A 22186-nucleotide genomic window follows, 5' to 3' on the forward strand; every position below is an offset into this window, starting at 1 on the left:
ATGGTACAATGGCTCAGTAAATGTCAGTTCTTGAAGGGAGCTAATAATACTGACCCTGGTCATTTTTGCCTTTTCTAAATAAAAATCTGTTATAGTGTGCAAATAAAAATATGCAATATGAGTCGCTTGTTTGTTAGTTGGACCTGTTACAGTTTTCTTTTGTGAGGTGATTATTATATTCTCATTTTGTTCGTGGGTAATGTTTGCTTTTTGATGGGTTGGAAATATTTGTAATTTGTAGTTCCTGTCAGAAATACTAGTGTTTGCTTGTTCCTGAGTTGTATAGACTGATACCAGTAGTATCTAACTGAATGCCCTATTGATTTCCTGTTTGGGAGTGTGATACTTTACTATTTGCATACTGGTGACTCAGAAAAGTTTGTCTGCTAAATCGTGAGTCAGTTTTGATTGCTTGTTCTTGAGTTAGAAATGCACCGGATTGCTCTTTATGTTTTGAATACGCTTTGATTGCTGAGTCTTATGCCTGACACATGATTGTTTGCATGTTTGTGAGCTGAATCCATATTTGATGTCTTGTTCTCAACAAAGAAGCATTATTACTTTACTGTTTCAACAGATTGAATGATAAGGCACCACCCCCACATGACCATGAGAATCAGGCCAGTGGTTTGTCTGTAATCCTACTGACAAATGGCATAGTGGGTCGTCTCGCTGGTGGAGATGATGAAACATGGCTGAAAAATGCCTCTATCAAACCTTGGTTCTCAACTGGTGGGTTGGTTATCAGCATAGATGGTGTGGCCAGCTCCAGCTGGTCTGTGTGCTAAGTATTCTAGCACATTGCCTCTGGAAAATCGGCCAATTGGAGGAAAGCAGGTCCGGTGGGGGGGGGTGGGGGGGGGGGGTGTTAAAGAGACAGCAGCGGAAACGAAGCATTTTAGATGGAGGTTAAAATAAGGGTTTTTCAGGACGCCAGTGTGAGAAACATGTGGAGTTTTTTGAGCTGTAAACCATGTGAAGCTACTACGTGGGTGTCAGAGAGATGGTGCAAAGCCTTGAAAAAAAAAGGCATAAGACCCCCACTTTAAAGATGCACCGGTGGCAACCGAGCAATCTAGATGAAAAAAAGTATTAAAAGTGCGTCTGACACAGCTGATATTTATGGTAGCTTATGAAAAACATCAAATTTCCCTCAGGTCATTGCAGTCAACAGCAGAGCAGGTACTTGAGTCAGTTTAGAGCAGACACTCGGGAAGCTCAGTGACTCCTGTGATGATTATCATTTGCTTTCCATCCAAAGTGCAAGTTACATCATTTTATGGCATCAAATAATTGTTTAAGAAGACACTTCTCAGAAAAAAAGATGGCATTAGAACCTGGGTTTACAGTTTGATCCACATCCTGTGAGTTAAAATAGAAGAGGTGAGGCTTATGACCGACACTGCAGCCAGTTAACAAGGAGAGCTAACTCTTTGGCTTAACCTGAGGCGAGCACAGTCTTTATACAGTCTTTGGTTTCATCCTTTATAGCAAAGCCTCTTCACAAGAGAGAGGGAACCTCACTCAGAGAAAAAGAATCCCACCCTGTGTTCTTGTATGCTTTGGGTCAAGCTGATGACAGTCCTGGACTGATTCTTCCTCTGATCATGTTCATAAAAATAACGTCAGAGAAATAATTCACGTTTCAGTGAGTTATAAATATGTTAATCGTGGATGGACCTTGATAGATGCATGAAAGAAGCTTGCTCTCTGACATAGATTGTAGGGCATAGGCAAAAGGCCCTCTCCAATCTGGTCTGATTGAGGTATATTTACATAAGAGTAAATTGGTCCCATTCACCTTATCTAGCTGTATTGGTCCAGCTTTATATAAGTACAATCACAGTTGAGCCAACATATTAATGTGCATTTTGAAAGTCCATAGACATACATTAAACTTTTTCCTGACTGCATGTAAATGTACTGAGTGTCCTGCTGTGCACTGCTGTGTGCTTATCTTTCTCTGTATGCTGAGATTAAGAAAACCAATTCACTATAAACCTCTCGTTCATCTATCTTGGCCGCATGACCTGCAGAGTCGACCAATAACATGCAGCAGACAGCGTTGTCAGATGCCAGGTTTGTTCGACCCGGAAAGGGCAGGAAAAACAAGAGTATCATCTGTTAAGATGCAAACCCAGCTGGCAAATAAAAGGACTGATTAAAAAACATTACACAACACATGTATGGAATATAGGTTTTTATATATTTCTGCAACAACGGGTAATACACTCATGGACAGTGTGTTCTTTTTGAACTGCCAGGTCAAAGTCTCTCTTCATCTTATTTGAGCTTTATTTATTTTGCCTTAAATCACATCTGTCAGAGCTCAAAGTTTCCCTTCATTTCTCCTGTAGCTCTGTTACCACCTTTATGAAGTTTTTCCCCATTAATACCAACAAAACAAAAACATTCTTAACTAAAACTCAGCTCATCATCCACCAGACCCTGCCTGCAGAACATGTTTTTTGTTGAGCTCTTTGCTGTCTGACACAAGGTCATATATATAATGCTGCTAAGAAACTGCAACAAAAGAGCCACAATTTTGAAGCCTTTGTCAAACATGACATGCTGTGTACGAAAAATAAATGTTTGAATGGTGCTTAAGCTTCTCTTGTTCACAAAGTTTTAATTGCATCCCTTTAATTATTCACAGCAGTGTCCTTCTCTGTAAAAAAAAAAAAGGCAGGCATAGATTTCTTTTGAGATCTTTGCTGGTGAAGTGTTCTGATAGGTGCTAAATTATCCTTTCAGTAATTCTCAAAATAATCTTTAATCATACAGCTATTCTTAAAGCACAGAGCTAGAAAGTGCTTCACATATGAAGAAGAGCGAGAAAGAGGGAGAGAACAGAATCTCATCAGAGTACAGATGGGCAGAAGCAAAAAGACACAAGATAAATATATGTGAAACTCATACATCCACTAAAAACCATACATACAGACATCCAAACAACAAATATGCAAAATCTCCAACCAGCATGTATTCACAAACACAGAAACAGACAGTTTATAACAGTGCAGGTCTGTAATAATTCGTTTTTATCAGTTTTTTAAAAGAACGACAGAATCAGCAGAGCTGATCTTCTGGACTACACTCTTCTAGAGTTTAGGAGCTGCCACTGCAAATGCATAATTGCACCAGGGTTTCAAATACGAGAAATTGTTAAGGCCCAGGGGTCTCATTTATAAAAAAAAAATGTAGAATCTAGACTAAAAGTGCACATGTATATCTTCACGGAAAGTTCTTTTCATAAATCCCAATCTACCAGGAAATGTGCACAAGTAGATCTGCCTCCTGTTCCACTCTTTACATGCCTACATTCAGCCTTAAACAGTCAATGCAAAGCTCCTGTAATGAATAAAAATGCATAAAATGAGCCAACAGATCACTGGTTGTTGGTGGTGAACCAAGACAGCAACCTGAAGGAAGTTGAAGAAAATGGAAAATTTCTAAAACTGTAGCTGAGGTGCTTCTGAAGGTAAAAGTGGCTAAGAACACGCTTTGTTACATGAACATTGATGAAAAACTCTAAATATTCCTGACTGATACTGTGTTGATGCTGCTCCTCTTATTGTGAACCACTGCCATAAACTGTAGGAAGAACAGTCTGTCCTCTGCTCAGCTGTGCTCAGGCGAGCTAACATCATTGACATGTTTGTATTTTCTAACAGCTTGCTCAATATTCAGTAATATTTCCTCAGAAAGCTTGCTTAAATTGTCAAATGATACCTCTCCGTTGGGTTTTCCTGCTCTGGGTTGAACTATTGGCTGCATTGCTCAACACTGCCCCCCATGATTGGCGATGGCATTGGTATGTTTGGTCCGTATCGGTAAGCTATGAGAGAATGGACGAAATGAAGGCCCAGTACAGACAGAAAGGTCTGTCAAACGTAGAGCAAAAATGAGCTACAAGAGTGCCAAAAAATCCAGCATATGCTTTCATTCTAGTAAGTTCAGCATGACTTATAATAAGGATGTAAAATGATTGTGTGAGAGCTGTCTATGCTTTTTTACACACTTAGCTTACAATTATTAACCTGACACGCCAGATGAATTTGTTTCACACATCCATCTGAAAAACTACTCATACACAGCGTTTGGGAAAATGCTTTGAAAAAATACTCAGAAGGTGTTTTGATGAAAGTTCTGTCTTCACATCTTTACAGGCCAATCAGAGCAACAAAACAGGGGACGTAGCTGCTACAGAGGAGTAAACTCCAGAGAACTGCATAACATGAACCATGGTGACTGTAGACATGTAAGTACACGACTTTTGTCATTTTTGAAAAGAAAACAACTCACTTTAGTTGTTAGCTTCTTTAGTAGTTCTGTGGAGTTTTACAAGAAGACTATAAAAATGTGTCAAAGATTAGCACATTTCCTATTATAGCCGTGGTTCTCTGCATGCTAACATGCTGCGGTAGTGATGAGTAATGAAATGATTCATAGTAGGATTGGGCAGTACTTATTTTTCAATACCAACATACCCTCCCGAACTTTACCTGGATATACAGTGCAGGTGTTCAAAAAGCACATTATGCAGGCACTTGTCACACATGTACAGTGTGTAGAGCGAGCATCTCCACTGGTATTTCATTAAATCCTGATTTAAAAAGGCTTCGGGTCTAAAAAAAACATTCATAAGGCAGGGTATACAGGAGTGTTAGAAGGGATTTATAGTTGAAGAAATGTCCTTACACTTGACAAATAAAATGAGCTACATCAGGACCGAGGAGCAAAGTTCCTCTCTTTCCTCTCCCTTCCCTCCCCTCATCCCTGATTGAATGTGAGAAATATTTATCAAATATTATCATATAAGATCTGGGAATGTGAAATAATGTTCTGCTTGCTTTCGAACAGACGAAGCTTGGTCAAGCACAGATAAATGTTATCTACAGTCCACATAAAAAATGATAAAAACGGTGGCTTGTATTACATTACAACTAGTGGTGCAATAGTTTGGCTTTAAGAGTTTCACTAGAGAAGAAGTGCCAGCCGGGCCCTGCCATGGTGCTCAAGGACATAGATATCTATAGAACACTAGATACGCCAGCGCGTTGTAGCAGCCTGCTAAGCGACGTGCCTACATGGCGGCCATCTTGGCGGGGGCGACGTTCTCATTAAAGGCAATGCATGTACATTGAAAATAAATCATAACTTGCTCATTTCTCAACCGATTTTCATGCGGTTTGCTTTATTGTCAACGTCAAAACATGTGCTATTAACACAGAACATTTGATTAAAAAAAAAAAACAGAAAAGGGCTTTCTACCAATGTAGCCTACAATTGTAGTTATTTTACTCTTTAAGTCCAGAGGTCTGGGAATCGTTTATGTTCAGCCATTATATATTTATAAATGTATATAAATAGACATATAGTTGTATGTATAAAAATAGAAAGATAAAGATATACATATATAGAAAATATTTTTTAGATTGAAAGATTTAATTGTAAAGGTAATCAAATAATCATTAATATTTATTTATTTGTCTCCCTCTCCCTCCTTATCTCTCTCTCTATATATATGTTTATAGAAACAAACACACTGTGGCGATAGAATAGAATAGAGTTTATTGCCATTTGTACAAGTTAGAAACAGGTACATTGAAATTGTTGTGCGTGTCACTGAGTAAATAGTAACACTTCACTTCACCTTGGACTTAAATAATGTATATAACGTGTATAACTACTACTAGTAGTAGTGGTAGTACACCAACTACTACTGCTGATACTGGCACTGCTACTACAACTGGTAATACTATTACAAATGCTGGTACTACTTTTACGACTCTAAAGGCTATTTATACTTCTACTGCTGCTTGTACAACTATACTACAGCTACTATTAATCATCTGGTATTTGGCTGTCAAGCTGCTAGCTCGCGTTAGTGTTTTGCTAGTAGCCAGGTAGTTACTGAAGCTCTGAACAAGATTTAATAATGAAAAAAGAGCCAAAAACTATTTTTACCTATGAAATGTTATTTCCAGTTTCCTTGTTTCAACCATACGGTGTAGTGTGCAACCGTATGCAGCACAATGTGCAGGCATCCTTGTTGTTTTAGTTTTCATGCCATCTACAACCATGGAACGCCCTGACACTTTTGCCCCCACTAGCTTAGCCTCGCCATAGGCACGCAGCTCAAAGGGGCGTGTCGTATCTACTCTTCTATATCTATGCTCAAGGATATATGCTCCAGTATTGTTTGCCAAATTAGCCCAAAATCATTAACAAGGGTTTTTTAAATCATTGTTGAAGTACCTATACACACAGGGAGTGGTGCTGTGGAAATTGACACAGACTCTCAAGGAATTTAAGATAAAAGTGCACTCATTATGCAGCATCGTCTGATAATGGTAATTAAAACAGTACCGTGGCTATTAAAATATGCAAACGTAATTTTCACAACCTCAGAGCAGAGAGAGCCTTACCTCCATCATCTTTTGCAAAATAAGTAAAACTACATTTCAGCATAAAAAAGGCACTAATGAGATCTACACAGATTTTAAATGTTGGAAACACATGATGTGTTTTGCTCTCCATTTCCTTTAAATTGCCGTCTTGCACTTAATGAGCTCATGACCATTGCACAGTCTCACTAATAATAAACTCACTAAGACTTCGCTAGAAGGGCTTCAGTTTGGAGCAAATCCATTAGCAGGCTCATTTTCACTCTGTTCACAGGTACATGAGAGCTGTTACAAGAAAATTACACTCTTATTTTAACTCAATTTTCTTCCTTTAGTCAGAGAAATGCTCTCAGAGATTACCATGATCCCTGTCCTAATACAATAACAGATCACTGTGTTCCTTTGTTAGATGAGAAATTAGAAGGAACCAGACCAATCAAAGTGTCAAGGGGCTTATTGATCTTTCACATACATGCTTACATGAAATCTATAACCATATGGAACACATTTGAGTCAGTAGATGTTCAGTCCAGATAATGTACATGCTGTTCCGCCTCACTATACATCTGAAAATAAATGACTGAGATTATCAAGTCATTTATATTCTTTTTGAATACTAAAGGGTATAAAATTGCCTGTTATAATTATGTTTGAGCTAATTAAAAGCCGTAAAATGCAGATTTATATCAGTTTGGTGCAAATGTCAGAAATAACACCAGCATTGATGTGTTTTATCATAGTTCAGTCAGATACTTCAGTGTACAGATGAAAAAAAAGTTAAAGTGTTCACTACTTCTTTAAGTAGTTGTCATGTAGAGAGCAAAATAAAAAGAAACCTAGGGTTAAATAAAGACAAATGCAGGTGAATATAACACTGGAATTAACTGCTGAGTGAGCTGAACTCATTTACACCTAAAGACAGACCCACACAAACGCAGCAGCAGCCCAGTGAGCACTTTCTGTGATAACAGTGTTTAGGTTTGTTAGGAAACAGAGGGGATGGGAAAGGTTTATGCAAGGTGTCTTTATAAGATGTGTCTATAAGGCAACACTGCTGTAGTTTGTCTCATTATTTTGATCATTTGTTCATTTAGGATCTGAACCATGACAAAAATGATGATTTTGACAGTTTCTCTCTAAAGGGACTTAAAAGCCTTGAGAAAATACTGCACTGAGATAGAACATAAAGATTTTTTTTTTCATTTCAGTTTAATAGATACTGTAGCCTTGTAAAGATGATGGATTGGGCAGATGCTCATGTCTGTTATTAGGCAGATCCATCTTGCAAAGCTTCAAGCAGATTTGCCACAGAATCGATCAGCTACCATACAGTTTCATCTGGTGCATCTGAGGCAGTAGCTAAGGTAGTGATTTAGTTGAAGCATGAAAGTGGCAAAAATAGGCAGAAAAACTGGTAAAAGGGGTTAACAATGTCAATATTGCCTTTAAAGGGGCAGTACTTGGTGGGAAAGTTGGTGAAGTGGGATTAAAAAGTGGCACACATGGTATTAAAGTGGCAAAGATGGGTGAAAAATAGTGGAATGGGATTAAAAATGGGGAAAATTGTTTAAACTGGCAAAAATGGGTTACCCGAGGCAGGTAAATAAGCGGGAAGTGTCAGAAATGGGTAAAACTGGTAAAAATGGGTGTAACAAATGGTGTCATGTGGTTAAAATTGGTATAAAAAGTTGTCAAAAGGGGTTAATAGTGGCAATATAGGGTAAACAGCAGCAAAAATAGGTGGATGTGGCTAGAATTGGTTTAGAAGTGGTTTAAAGGGTAAAGAGTGACAAAAAATTGCCTAAAAGTGGAAGAAATGGGCAGAAAAGGTGGTGAAATGGAATTAAAAAGGGGCACAAATGGGTCTGAAGTGGCAAAAATGTAAAAAAGAAAAAAAAGCACTGTAGAAAACATCTACTGGCATGGTGGCTTCGCATGGGACTAAAAACACTGACGTCCTGACCAATTATTACAAATTATCAGAGGTCCCTAGGTAATTCTAGTCCTGTGTGAATACAGCATTGATCTAACTTTCAATCAACAAAGTGACAGGCAATGAGGTAGGGCCTTCAGACTCCTGATGAACAGCTAACATGCTTATAAGACATGATATCACTCTAATGATGATCAAAACAGATGCTGTAAAAATTGATATTTGAACATGGTGTGTGTGTGAGATTTGTGGGCTTTTGGTGCCAGCCTCATGTGCAGTGACTCTGTTTTGACTTCATTTTTCAGTGCTGGTTGCTGCACAAGGCCGCTCTGGAAATGGAAAGACCCCTGGGTTCTGATTTTATTTGTGGACAGTTCATCAATCTCCAAAACTAATGACATCAACTAAGAAGACTTTCTGGGGAACTGCTGTAAGCTGTGAGCTTGCGTGCAGGCCAGGGTTGTAAGGGCTACTTTTTGCATACTGCTGCGGGTAGATTTTTTTGGTCCCCGGGTTGAGTGGGACTATTTTTAATGTCTTGTATGTGCATGAGTATATAATATCCAAAGCAGAATAAAACAACTCTATTTACACTCAAATAAAACTAAATCAACCAGTAGAGAAACAGGGGAGCATGAACATGGCACACAACCAAAGCTCTGCTGTGCCACACTGGCACACAGACATACACGCTACACACACAGAAGCAGCACATCTGCACACACGCAAATTTATGCGGTGTGGTAGAGGCTTATTTTGAATTTCAGCTTTGATCTGGTTTTGGGTTAGTTTTTATCAGCTATTGGGCTGGTTTCGTCACATAGACCTGGCAACCCTGATGCAGGCACCATTAAAATTGAGCCAGACGATGCTCTTTACAACTCTTATGCTTGTGACTGTGATGACCTGCAAAACTGTGCAAAATATGAAATCACATGTACGGCACTAGAGCTGGAGATCACTGTTCATCTTTGTACGATCAATCTCCTAACTGGAGCAGATTTCTTAAGGAAAGATGGCCTAAATTTAGATGTTTAATCAACAGCTGTCGTGGATAAACATATATCAATAAACCAGTTGGAAAGTCTTTTCAAAGAAAAAAATGCTTGCTGGGTGTTATCAGCTCTGTGAAAATCGTCCGGATCAGCCATATGTTTGTGTGCATGCTGCCTTTCATTGAACTGCTCTTCACCTTTGACCTACAGATCTCAGCCAAAGCATTGTTAAACGAGAGCCTTTAAGAAGACTTTATTAACAGACATGATTCTTTTTCTGCCAACCACAAGAAAATATACATCAGCATGTTTTCAATCTTGCTCTAGTAACAAAAGCGCTCAAATTAGAAACCAAAAATAAAAGACACACGGAACATAAGGATGCAGTAAGTGGAGTGGCCATTGATTCTGCATGACGCGCCCGTAGGATAATCTGGTTTCCGCTTTGGCTGGTGCGCAGATGGCCCTGGGAGGGGAGAAAAAATGGGGACAGGCGGGCTATAGGGCTGCTGCGGATATTCACCCCTTAGATAAGCCCTGCTGTACCATGCACCATGTCAGCCAGCCGGCCTGTGCATCCCAATCTAGATACAAACACTGCTGTCGTCAGAGAAAGGACAGACAGAACGTAGAGACAGAAATAAAGCTTACAAGTAGGCATATGCTGCACACTCAACAGGAGCTCCAGCACCCTGAGCCCATGCTTGGAGAGTTAAATGTTGACCCCCCAATTGCTTCTAAATTCTTTTGTGGAGAGTTTATGTTTGTGCGGCACAGTCAGGTTTGGCCTCCTGCCTGCATGCACTGTCTCAGATTAGTCGTAATTACCGTCTCTTCACCTCACATGCAACACATTTGGCAGGAAAAACCTGCACTCTGAATGTGTGGAGAGGCATCTGGAAATGCATATATTAACTGACACATGCTGTAATAGTCATTTGACTTGTGTTTTAAAAGCAAAGGTAAAGGCAGAAATGTGAAATAAATGAGAGGAAGACAGAGGGAGATAGAGCCAGAGAGACAGACAGAGGGAAAGAGACAGAGTGAGGGAGGGAGGATTAACTTCTCATCCAGTCTTTGCTGTTGCATGGATCGTAAGTAGCTTATTGCACAAAGCGCCCTGCATGTAACTGGTGTGTTTGCATGAATTGTTTTGGGAGTTTTTTTTCTGTGTGTTGGACCTCAGTGACCTCAGGCAGACGACTGAGAGCTTTGGGCCTAAAATAGTCAAACTGGAGAATCTGGCAGGCTGCGTGCGTATAAAACTGCATCCTGCGCTATAAAAGGGCAACTGCTGTACTTTGATATAAACCGTCCCTTCTGATCCTGGATGTTTGAAAAGGTCGATTAGGATGCTGAGAGAATCTTAAATATAGTGCTTCTCATTTACATCTATCAACTCATCAAAGGAATAAATCAGATCAACTGTGCATATAAATGTTATCAGATGGTATGGAAATGTGATTTTTAAGACAGATTTTTGTTTTAATTCGAACAGAAAAACTGCTCAGATTCTTACACCTAATTGGAAGTTTTAATGATTAAACCATAGGTGGAGCCGGGATGCTTACATGGCTTAAAGTGTGCTACAACATGGAAAGTTCATTCTTGAAACCAAACTGAAAAGAAAACATCATACCATTTGATTGACTCCTTAGACTTTATACCCACTGAAGTGGAAAAAATAACTTTAACATTGACCTAAATGTCACAATGTCTACATTTTTACATAGACATTGTGACATTTCTACATATTTGTGTTAGAAAAGCCTTCAACCTTTAACCCTTCAAGCCCTAAAGCCTTCTAGACTGTGCATGTTTTGCAAACTTATAAGTGTCTGGCAGGCTACACTGTGAGACATAAATCTCATAGGACTTGAAGTCTGATGTGCAGACTGTGCAATGACAACTCCCACTAGAAGACACTGAATCGCAGGCTATGGTGTGCACTAATACACAAGAAATAAACAACATCACTGTGCAATGATGCACAGTGCGCATCATTCATCTACCCTTCAGGTGTCGTGGTAAATAGTGGAGCAAAGCAACATCAAAGCTGCTCTAACTGTTAAAACTGAGATAAACATTTTCCTCCTTGTTGGAATCCAACAAACGTCTACATTTTGGCATTGTCTCCGTTCTAATGCTAACTTGTTTGTTAGTGTCACTGTGCCATTTATTGTTATGTCATTTCCTGTTTTACTCCTATTGGTTGGTTAGTTGGCATAGGTCATAGTAGCAGTCACATTGTAACATTGTAATCCTAAATTTCTGACACTGTAAGAATTTTATCCCAGGCTATCTTTGGTTGCAAGATCATGACAAGAGAAAGACATAGGACGGTTGTTTTAGATCCATGACCAAAGATATCACCATGATCTGTCATCTTCCTGTGGGACAGCCTAAAACTGCAAAGTGTATACAAGGCTTAAGCTATCTTTTTAAAACCATTTTGTCTTGCCTGGCTTTTTGTTATAAAGAGCTTGTAAAACATGTGAGGCAAACAGCTCTAAACATCCTTATTTTCAGGACAACCTAAGCTTTAACAATATGTGTGCTGCAGCCTGCCATTGGTTGTCAGACGGTCACAAACCATTGTGGAATACGGTATGGAAGTTAGCATTCAAAGCTAGTGGCAGAAATGATTGAAAATGAATGAAAATGGACAAAAAAGGCATTCAGTATCAGATCTACTGCTGTGGATTTAATCTATAAATACCCATAAAGTCACCCAAGTTCTGTGCTCACTAGAAAAGCTTCTGTTAGAGATTTGAGGGCATGGATAGAATCATTGGAATGGCAAAACAGCTAGGTTCAAGAGACTATGATTTATTCAAAAGTTATTTGACTTTAAATAACCTGTGTCACCTCTTCTTTTATGTAATGTCAGTCTTAGAGAGTAAAGGTAGAACAATGTATTTTGGATTTTAAATTGTTTTCATTTTAAATATAACCTTATGAAGCCAGTGGTTTTCATGTCTGTGGTTAGGTGGATCATTCTTGCAAAACTTCAAGCTTAAATGCTTGGCTGGACCAGCCAGAATAATTTAAGGGGAACAAGGCAGTACCTACAGATGGAGCTTAGTTTTACTGAAATATGGTAAACAATGGTGACAGGTGAAGAGATTAGCATGGATGCAGCAATAGCTGTAGTTTTATTAGAACTACAAACATTTCTTTGTTAAAAGATTACTAAACTGCACTTAAATCTTTTCTTGGTGATTTTATTTTTCTCCTGACTGGCTTTGGCAAAAGTTTGATTCACCAACTGGCTCTACTGGTAGTGAACACCAATGAAGGCTACCCATGGAGCTCATATTATTATTACTCCCTGGGGTGCACACCTACAATGAAATATGTTCTGTTGCTCTGATTGGACCATTATAAGTGTGATAGACAGCGCATTCATGTTGTCGCACTCAAAGATTTTTTAAAAGAAGTTCTGCCTTTCCAAAACACCATCTCTAAAACTCCCATGTCTTGATTTAGCATAAAATATTTTGTTACATTTTCTTTTTTTTTCCCTCCTTTTAATGAAATAGAAGATTTTCCATGTGAACATTGAAAATACACATAGAAAAAAGCAGATGTACTAGTATAACCCACTTGTCTTTTTCAGTTAACTGGTCTGGTTTTAAATGATGTAAAATGTCAAAGTATGTATTCTGTATGAAGATGGCGTCCTCATGCATTAATAATGTTTCCACCTCTTCAGTATCTACAGAGAATGAAGAAAATGGTGGGAAGACTGATTTGCTGGCACTGAAAGTTGATCGATGTCAGAAATGATTAAATATTAAACTTTTAAAAAAATATTTCATATAATCTTTAACCCAACTACCCTTCACTATTGGATTTCTTTATTGAATGTGATCACTAAAAAGACCCATTCATCTTCAGCATGGCAGCTGTAATGAATTTTCCAGAGCAAACATTAAACTTAGGTTTGTAGAGTAGAAGGTGCAACTTCCTGTATGCCAGGACTTATGATACAAAATTAACAGGCTGTCACAGTGGAAGCTGATTGGGGTTGGGGTTAAAACCAAGCAGGAATAACTACTGTTAAATAAAGACAGTGTAATAGTGAAACTGCAGTTCCTTGAGTGTCCACTACAGGCTGATGGCAAACACCTCGGAAGTGTCATTAACACGTGGATTAAAATCCCCATTTCCACAGCAGAAATAAACATAATTACAGCCTGGTACAAATAGCTAAATAGCTCATTAATCTGAATAATCTGAATAATCTGAATTTGATGTCTGTAAACAATCCAAAAACATTGGGACGGGCCAGGAAAAACACTGGGAACATTGTGAGATGCTCAACAAACACCTAGGCTATTACACAGGTAAATGAAGGTTAATTTGTACCAAGTTATGATAGGACCACCTGGATATATGCCTGAATGGGCTAAGTCGTTAACAATCACTGACAACAGATGTCAGGTAGCTCATTTCTTTGATGCTAAACATTTTACAGGGGCAGATTTATTTAATTTTGAACAAATCTGTTTTCAGTGTATTAAGGCTAAGAGTCTTCTATTATTATTATTGACATGGCTGAGCTGAGCAACAGGTGGCTGCATTGTAGCATCAGGAGGAGGCCTATACCCCCAGTCAGTTTTTTAATATGTAGGTCCAAGATTCAACAGGTTAAATAATAGTATTGAAAACGACAATCCAAAATCAAAGATGTTTCACACAAATACAGACAAGGCAATCCACAAAAATGCAGGAAAAACGTCTACACGCACATCCAAACCAATATGGGCAGGTGCTGAGCTGAAAAAGAGACTTACAAAGAACAGAAAGAAGTCTCGCACACTGCAGGGCTCCAAAAATACAATTTTTCATTGCACCAATGTGATGTTTCGAGCAGAGAAACAAATAAATAACTTGACTGAGAACCTCCATGATATAATGTAGTGAGCATCAAGCTGGAAGCCATCATAAAAAACATTACTGAACTGGAGAGGCGCCTATGATAACAGGTTAAATAATAGGATTAAAAACAACAATCCAAAATCAAAGATGTTTCACACAAATGCAGCCAAGGCAGTCAACAAAAATGCCCCACCAGTCTTTGACATATTTCCAAACTAAGTTTTGCATTTGTTATTTTAACTCTATCCGACTCAAACTTATTATGTCCTAACTAGGGTAGTCACGATACCTGGATTTTCATTGATCTTTTAGATATTTTATCAAGGGGGCTTGGTGCAGGGGTTAGTGCTGTGGCCTCACAGCTAGAAGGTCCGGGGCCTTTCTGTGCACAGTTTGCATGTTCTCCCCGTGCACGAGTGGGTTCTCTCCGGGTACTCCGGCTTCCTCCCACCAACAAAAACATGCTTGTTAGGTTAATTGGTGACTCTAAATTGGTCATAGGTGTGAATGTAAGTGTGCCTGGTTGTCTGTCTCTATATAGGCTCCAGCCCCCCTGCGATCCCCAATGGGATAAGGGGTATAGAAAAGGGATGGATGGGCTTTTTATATGCGTTTGTCTATAGGGAAAGACAGTGCATCGAGTCAGAAACAGGGATTAGAGAGTTGGGGAAAGACGTGCAGGCAAAGAGCCACAGGCTGGACTTGAACCCAGGCCACCAGCATACATAGGGTGTGTCCTAACAACTAGATCATCTGAACACCCTGACACCAGGATTTTTAATGCCAATATCATGGTTAAAATCAAACAATATTGATACCAGTGTCCATATCATGGCAACAGAAATGATGTCCCGGACACCCAAAACTGCTGATTTCAGTTAAATTTTAGTATTTCCAAAATATAAGAAATGTTCACTTAAAGTAAACAAAATTGGACTTGATGTTTATTGTAATACAAGGCCAAATAAATAAGATTTTTCAAAATTATATAGGCCCTTAAACAGCTAACAGGAGACAGAGGCTTTGATGGTTGGCAGAATGGAGAGGCTCGCAGAAGGCAGAAAGAGGCATGTCTCCAGCATCATTCATACAAAATCCTGACTCATCCCCCATGTTTTTGCAGAGGTGTTGCTGTATTTCTAAGTTATTTACAACAAGTTGGAAATAACATCTTCCCTCTTCACATTTTTTCCCTGCTTCAAATAAGGCTGCTGTCTGCCTTGGTGTCTCTTCACTACAGCCCTGTATAACAATGCTGGTTTGGGTTGTTTCACTCCAGGATTTGTCAGATATAACTCAAATAGACTAGATGACTTCAAAGCAACAGGTGACAATGATTAGATTTGAAGCCCCTTATGACCCTGACCTTTTCCTTAAGTCCTGAAATCATCATCTGACTAAATAATCATGCTTCTCAAGTTTGGCACTCAGCACACAGGGTGTACACACTTCCTGTTGTTCTAGTTTATGTATGAGCACATGCGGAGTCGTGCTGCTCTCACCTGGATACGACGAGGGGCAAGATGAGCATTTTCAACATCCTCATCAGCAGCTCTCCAGGAAACTGGAAGTACTTCACCTCCTGCAAATGGCAAAGAAAAGACTGTTTATGAACAAAGTTCAACATGTAAGGATAATGTGTAATGCACATTTTTAGCTCCCTTGCTAGCCTGATATTTCTGATATGTCTAAACCAGTGTTTACCAAATTTGACCCAACTCAACTGTCCATACATTATTTCTTATCAAGGCAGCCTTCTGTGCCATCCTCAGCTGGTTGGTTGAGCTGATGGCAAGTAGTGGCTAGGATAACACTAATTTCAGACTCGATCTGTTCCTGGCATGATGCTTTCTGTTTTAAAAGCCTGGAAGAAGCTCCTTCACCTTCATCACTAAGCTTTCTTTGCATGCCTAGCCAACTCATAACTGTGACTTTAGTTCTTTTACCATCCAGTGGCTGGTAGAGCCTTGTTTTATATTATGGTGGAGAGGGTGAGAGTGATACTGCAGACATAAACTTTGCATTAAATACTGTTGCAAAGAAATTCTGAAAACTCATTTGATGACCCCCCCAAAAATCTCCTGAATCCTTGTTACATATTATTTAATATGTCCAGTGTTACAAAAAAAAAGAAAAAAAAAGTTTTTTTAAAATGATAAACCCTTATGTCAACAAGACTAGAATAAAACCTAGTATATGGCTGACTGCAACTATCTTGGATGCCTGTTGAAATGCCTGACTGAATAGTGTGTTCTTGCAGAGTGATTAGTATTTGGGGTGTGTAAATGTGCCTCTTATGTCTTTAACACATAGGCCCTGTCAACAGTTAACAGTTAACCTGAAACACAAGATCAACTCATATATCCATTGCATGAATGTAGTTCTCATTCATCTGGGAAAGGTCCCATAGAAAGTGTTTGAGAAGGGCAGGACTCTTCAAAAAATTCTCAAAATGTAATTTAAAGAACATTGTATCTGTCACACTCATGATGGACCAATCAGAGCGACAAATGACGTTATGCGAATGTGCTACATGCTGACAAGATAGTGATGCCGTAGATTGTCAATGGCGGGGCTTCTCAGTGAAATTGATGCCAAGGAAAGTCGGGAGATGAGCTAAAATATCTTCTCTGCCAACTATCACACACTCATGCTGAAGCAGGTCGGTAGACAAAAGAAAACATCTTTCACGTCATGAGAAGTGTTAAGGGTTATTTTTATTCTCTATTCCATACAGAAACGTGGTCCACTTCTAGTGAAACTGATGCCACGCTACAGTTACATCCACAGTTATCACCACACTGGAGGCAGCCATTACCGGCAGCTTTGACTAAACCCCGCCCATGGCACAACACAGTAGGCCCTGAAAGTATGTTCACTCACTCAGTCACCCAGTCACATACAGACCCATGTAAAGGGCTGACCACCAAATGTTGGTACACGGATAAAAATGTCAATAACAACAGAAAAAGTGATTTGCAAATCTTTTTCAACCTGTATTCAGTTGGAAACAGCACAAATGCAACATGCTGAGACTGATAAACTTGATTGTTTAAGAGGAAATATCTGAATAATCTGAATTTGATGTCTGTAAACGTTCCAAAAACATTGGGATGGGCCAAGAAAAACACTGGGAACGTTGTGAGATGCTCAACAAACACCCAGGCTATTCCACAGGTAAATGAAGGTTAATTTGTACCAAGTTATGATAGGACCACCTGGAGATATGCCTGAATGGGCTAAGTCATTAACAATCACTGACAACAGATGTCAGGTTGTCCACTTTGTGAAAGACCTTATGGGCAAATAGTCAAACAATTTGGAGATTTTAATCTACAGTCTGTAATATCATCAAAAGATTCAGAGAACCTGGAGACATCTCTGCATGCAGGAGGCAACACAGAAAACCAACAATGCCCATGACCTTCGACCCTTTAGGTGGACCTGGTTTAAAACTTTGCATCACTTTCAGATAAAAAAAGGTTACAATCTGAATGACCTTATGATCAGAGTGCAGCTGCCTTCCTCTGTGCCAGAGAAGAGGCAAAGTCTGTTTTCTGGCTAACCCGCAATTTCCACATAGGATGACTGCGGTGCTCACCAAAGCGCCACGGGTTCACTCCAACCGAAGGCGAGTAACCTCGCCCCCTGGAAGCTTGTCTAGAGCACTAAGCTGTGGTGCAGAGCCCTGATCAGCAGACAGAGATCACAGGAGAACTGCGAGTTCACACAGGAATAGTATGTCAATCATCTACCATCCTGTTCGGTGTAAGTCCATGATATTATCATCACCTAACAGCCCCAGACTAGCCAAATGGATTAATACATTAGGAAGTTAAAAGGTTAATGTTGGCTCAAAGGATGTGTGGTTTTATGTAAAATTCTGTGAATAAATGTCCTCAAAAGTTAACTTTTCTTTGTCAATGGCGCTGTTGTAGTTCTGTGACCCACTGACCTCTCGGTGACCCTTTGCTCTCGCTGCAGGATGAGACGTAATGATGACATAGTGATGATTTGCGATTGGGAGTCTGTGCATCGTGTTTTATTTTGAAAGAACCAGATATTCTACGCTTGTGACTCCCTTTTTTTGGAGCTTTCTGATCAACGGGAATTGACGCGGTTTGGCAGCGGTCTGCGCTGAAAATAGACCTGCAGTGTATCTCAAACGTAGCAGAGCGAAGTGGCGCTCCAGGTACACACCGCTGCCGGACTAGAGCGCTGGCTGTGGAACTACTCTGATAGACTAGAGAGGGAGCGATGTGCTCCGCAGTACGATTCTCCTGTGGATCGCGGCACGGTCGCTGTATTTGGAAACTGGAGGTAAAATTTCTGTTATGATGCTTTAAATGATCCATAGCCACTGTGGCCAATAGATTTGGCAAATTTACCTCACAATGAACAAAAAAACAGAACACAAATAAAGGCAGTGACATCAGCTAACAACAGACTGCACTGAGAGGAACTGCTCTGTGATTTTATATTGTAGTGTTAGAGGGGCGGGGTCATTCTCCACTCTGGGCTGGTGACATCACCAGCCCACATATTTGCCCTGCCCAAATTAAACCCAGCCAGGGAAGAGGTGAAAAACTTTCTAACAATCTAAATCCAGAATGCAGTCACATATAGATCTCAGTGTTTTCATATGTTTACATCAACCATTTTCCAACATAATTTGTATGCTAAGACAAAAACTTTGGATTTTACTTTACAGGGTCTTTAAGAAGACCATGCCAAGCCACTCTACACTAGTTAAAACAGCATGTTTTCACAGTAAACAAGAATACAGGTACAAGAGTGGCCTGCATGCACTCCAAAACCTGTTTGCCATTGAAAATTTAAAGCACGGTATGATTACTGAAACCCCACATTGCTGTGGTATACTTCTATTAAGAAGGGGAAAGATTTCTACTTTCAATACTTAAACAATTAGTGTCTCCAGTCCCCTGAGGAAAACTGAGTATTGTTAGAAGAAGGTGAAGTAACAGTGCTAAACATGCTCCTGTCCTAGCTATTTTGGAATGTGTGGCAGGCATTCAGAATGTGTACATATTTATAAAAAACAATAAAGTTTATGAGTCTGAACAGTAAATATCTTGTCTTTGTCACCATTCATCAACCAATAGTGATGGAAAGCTAAGTGGATTTATAACAAAAGGCTTATTATTAGTATTAATTTTAGAAAAATATATCCTGGATTATCACATGTTTGACTACGTTTATAGAGACATCATCTGTTCAAAACATACGAGAATAGACTGCAGCAGAGAAGACAGTACACTTGACATTTTAGATTGCCCTTTTAGGCAGCTAATAAGCAGCTGTGTTCTGCTGCTGATCCAGCTACACAGACATGATGACATAAATGAAGACTTCATGGAGCATAGAAGAGCATAAATGCAAGATATGAAAGAGAGTTAAGATTCACCTAACAGCCCCAAACTAGCCCTGGTGTTCTGCCTGTGCTCCACAGATCTTACGCCCAGCAGACGACAAGAGAAAGGAGGACTGGTAAAGGGCACTACACCATAGCAGAGCTGGGCCTACTTTACCAATCACTGGATTCTTCCTTGGTGTTTAGACTGGAGTAAGATAGTAGTCCAGTGACTACTGCAGAAACTGCCAGTCAGTTTCTCATGTTTTAAGTTTCCCATCTCCACCTGTAAACACTTTGTTTATGAGCCAGCATGAGACACTCAGATTTCAGCAAATTTGAGGATAAGTCCAAATAAGGAGAGGGAGCTGGTGAATATTTGGTCCAGTCTCACCAGCAGTGTTTGCTCTGTGCAGCCTCCTGATGGCCATGTTCTTATGAACACTAATTGATGGTACGGGTGGTGAAACTAAAGTACGAAATAAAAACAGTCTTTAATTTCTTGTCTTTTAAGAGAATTGTTTGACCCAGTGGGAAACTGATGAGGTTAATCGATTTTGTGCTAAGAGCTGATTTAGGAGATCATCTGTGTCTGTATTCAAAACATGAAGAGACGGCCATTAGATACCTAAAAGCCTTACACACATTTCCACACATTTCCATGCTTCCATAATGAAAATTCACTCTTTCAGTGTTGTTTTAAATTGAAATGCATAATGACGCCCACTCCTCCACAGTTTCTAATGTCTAAAGTAGAAAATAGAGTACAGTTATAAAACAAGATGCTGCAGTCCTCTTGGGTGAAAGCAATGTTCTGGCACAGAAGGAAAACATAAACACTAAGTGCAGTGAATTCCAGAAAATAACTTTTTTAAAAATAGTCATTGGTTGTAAAGCAATAAATGACCTTTGTAAGACAAAGTTACATATACAGCAAAGCAATTAGCCACACAACCACTTTGTCATCTGGCTTCCTGCTCTCAGCTCTCCTTTTAGCTTTTATGTTTCACAACAAGTAAACATTTTTTTCTTTAAAAGCCCTTTTCAAACTCCTTTTCACAGTTTCCTGCAGAAATGCGTGTTTTCCTTTAGTTCTAATCTTGGTTTGATGAGGTGTAGTGGTAACATCTGAGAGTTCATGATGACATCCTTTTTACCCTTGATAATAGAAATTCTTGCTTGTAAGGCTGTAGTGCAAGCATGGCTGCAAAAGGATACAAAATAGTAATATCCTGTTGAAAACAATTTTTGATTACTGATCCAGTGGGTGTTTGAAAGAGCTGGCTGGAGTTTTTAGTTGGTTATTTTTCTAGAGAGACAAAAATTAAGGTTTAAGGCCACAGTAAGTCCTATCAAGGCAGGTTACTAGCTTTGTAGGTCTCCTGGGTCCCCTTATACATGTCTATTATCTACCCTGATTTGTTCTTTACACTGAAACTAAAGAGACGAGAAAAGTGATATTGAGCTACAAAACGTCCTAAAGTTTCTAAGACATTGCCAAAAATGTTTGTGAAAATTCAAAAATACCTAAACAAAAATGCATTCAGATATTCCTAAAACATTTTGGTATTTTTTCTGAGAAAAAACCCCCAAAAACATTTCTCAAAAAATTCCATGAAAATTCCTCAAAATATCACAGAAATTCCATTGAACATTTCAAATCAAGTTCCCCAAAATTCAAAACTAGAACTCCTCCAAAATTTCATGGAAAAATATGGACCACCCGCTCGCCAAACTTCAAAAGTTTGCGTAAAACAACAGATTCAGGAAAGTTTGATTGCAATTCCCCACCCAAAATTCCAATCTACTTACCAAAAAAGCCCAAATAAATTCCCCCCCAAATTTCATAATTTCATGGAAATATATGACCCCAAATTCCCTAAAAATACCATGGAATTTCTATTTCCCAAATGCACCCTAACCCCCCCAATCCAAACTCAAATTCCCATGAAAATACCTACAAATTTCAAAGCCAAAAAAAAAAAAAAAAAAAAAATCAAACCCTTCAAAATATACGAACATATCCCCCCAAAAATGTCAAGAAAACTCCTGATAATTCCACGCAAGTTTAACAGACATTTCAAGCAAATCACTCAAACTTTTATGGAAATTCTGGACAATTATGTGAAATATTCTTGTAGTAGAAATTATTTCTGTGTTTTAGGAAAGCCAAAATTTAACAATGTCCTCATATATAAATGCACGGTCTTTTGAGCAAGCAGCCCTTGCCCATCACCTCTTTTGTGAGTTACAGAGTAATTTTAAGTCTCAACATCTCAATAGTTAACGTGTATAGGTAAGGTATGACTAATAGAAATAAAGGCTGTACACATTACAGGTGAAATATAATTTCTTCTGTCACAAGCATAATTCTATTTTTTTTTTCATTTTACCAATCAGTACTCCACTATCTTTTTGGTTTTTGATCAATCAAAATCTATTTTGTTATTCACTCTGAGCACATTACTTACATTTACCTACGCTCACCTATATTGCTTGTGCCTTGAAAACCTTTAGGTGCAGGGGACTCCAGTCAATGGCCTTTTGCCCAGTGGTAAATCAGCCTCTGCTTGTATCAGTAATAAAAAACAGT

General features: G+C 39.1%; 1 protein-coding gene across 1 annotated transcript in view; it reads right to left on the reverse strand.

Moving 5' to 3' along the window:
- Positions 1-22186, reverse strand: part of slc1a7a (solute carrier family 1 member 7a) — an 84500-nt gene that overhangs the window by 45346 nt on the left and 16968 nt on the right. Inside the window, exon 2 of the mRNA XM_041803743.1 lies at positions 15725-15804. Coding sequence (XP_041659677.1) covers positions 15725-15804 — 80 coding nt within the window. The remainder of the gene's footprint in view (positions 1-15724; positions 15805-22186) is intronic.

This window comes from Cheilinus undulatus, linkage group 13, assembly GCF_018320785.1.
Source record: "Cheilinus undulatus linkage group 13, ASM1832078v1, whole genome shotgun sequence".
In the NCBI taxonomy this organism is placed as follows: domain Eukaryota; kingdom Metazoa; phylum Chordata; class Actinopteri; order Labriformes; family Labridae; genus Cheilinus; species Cheilinus undulatus.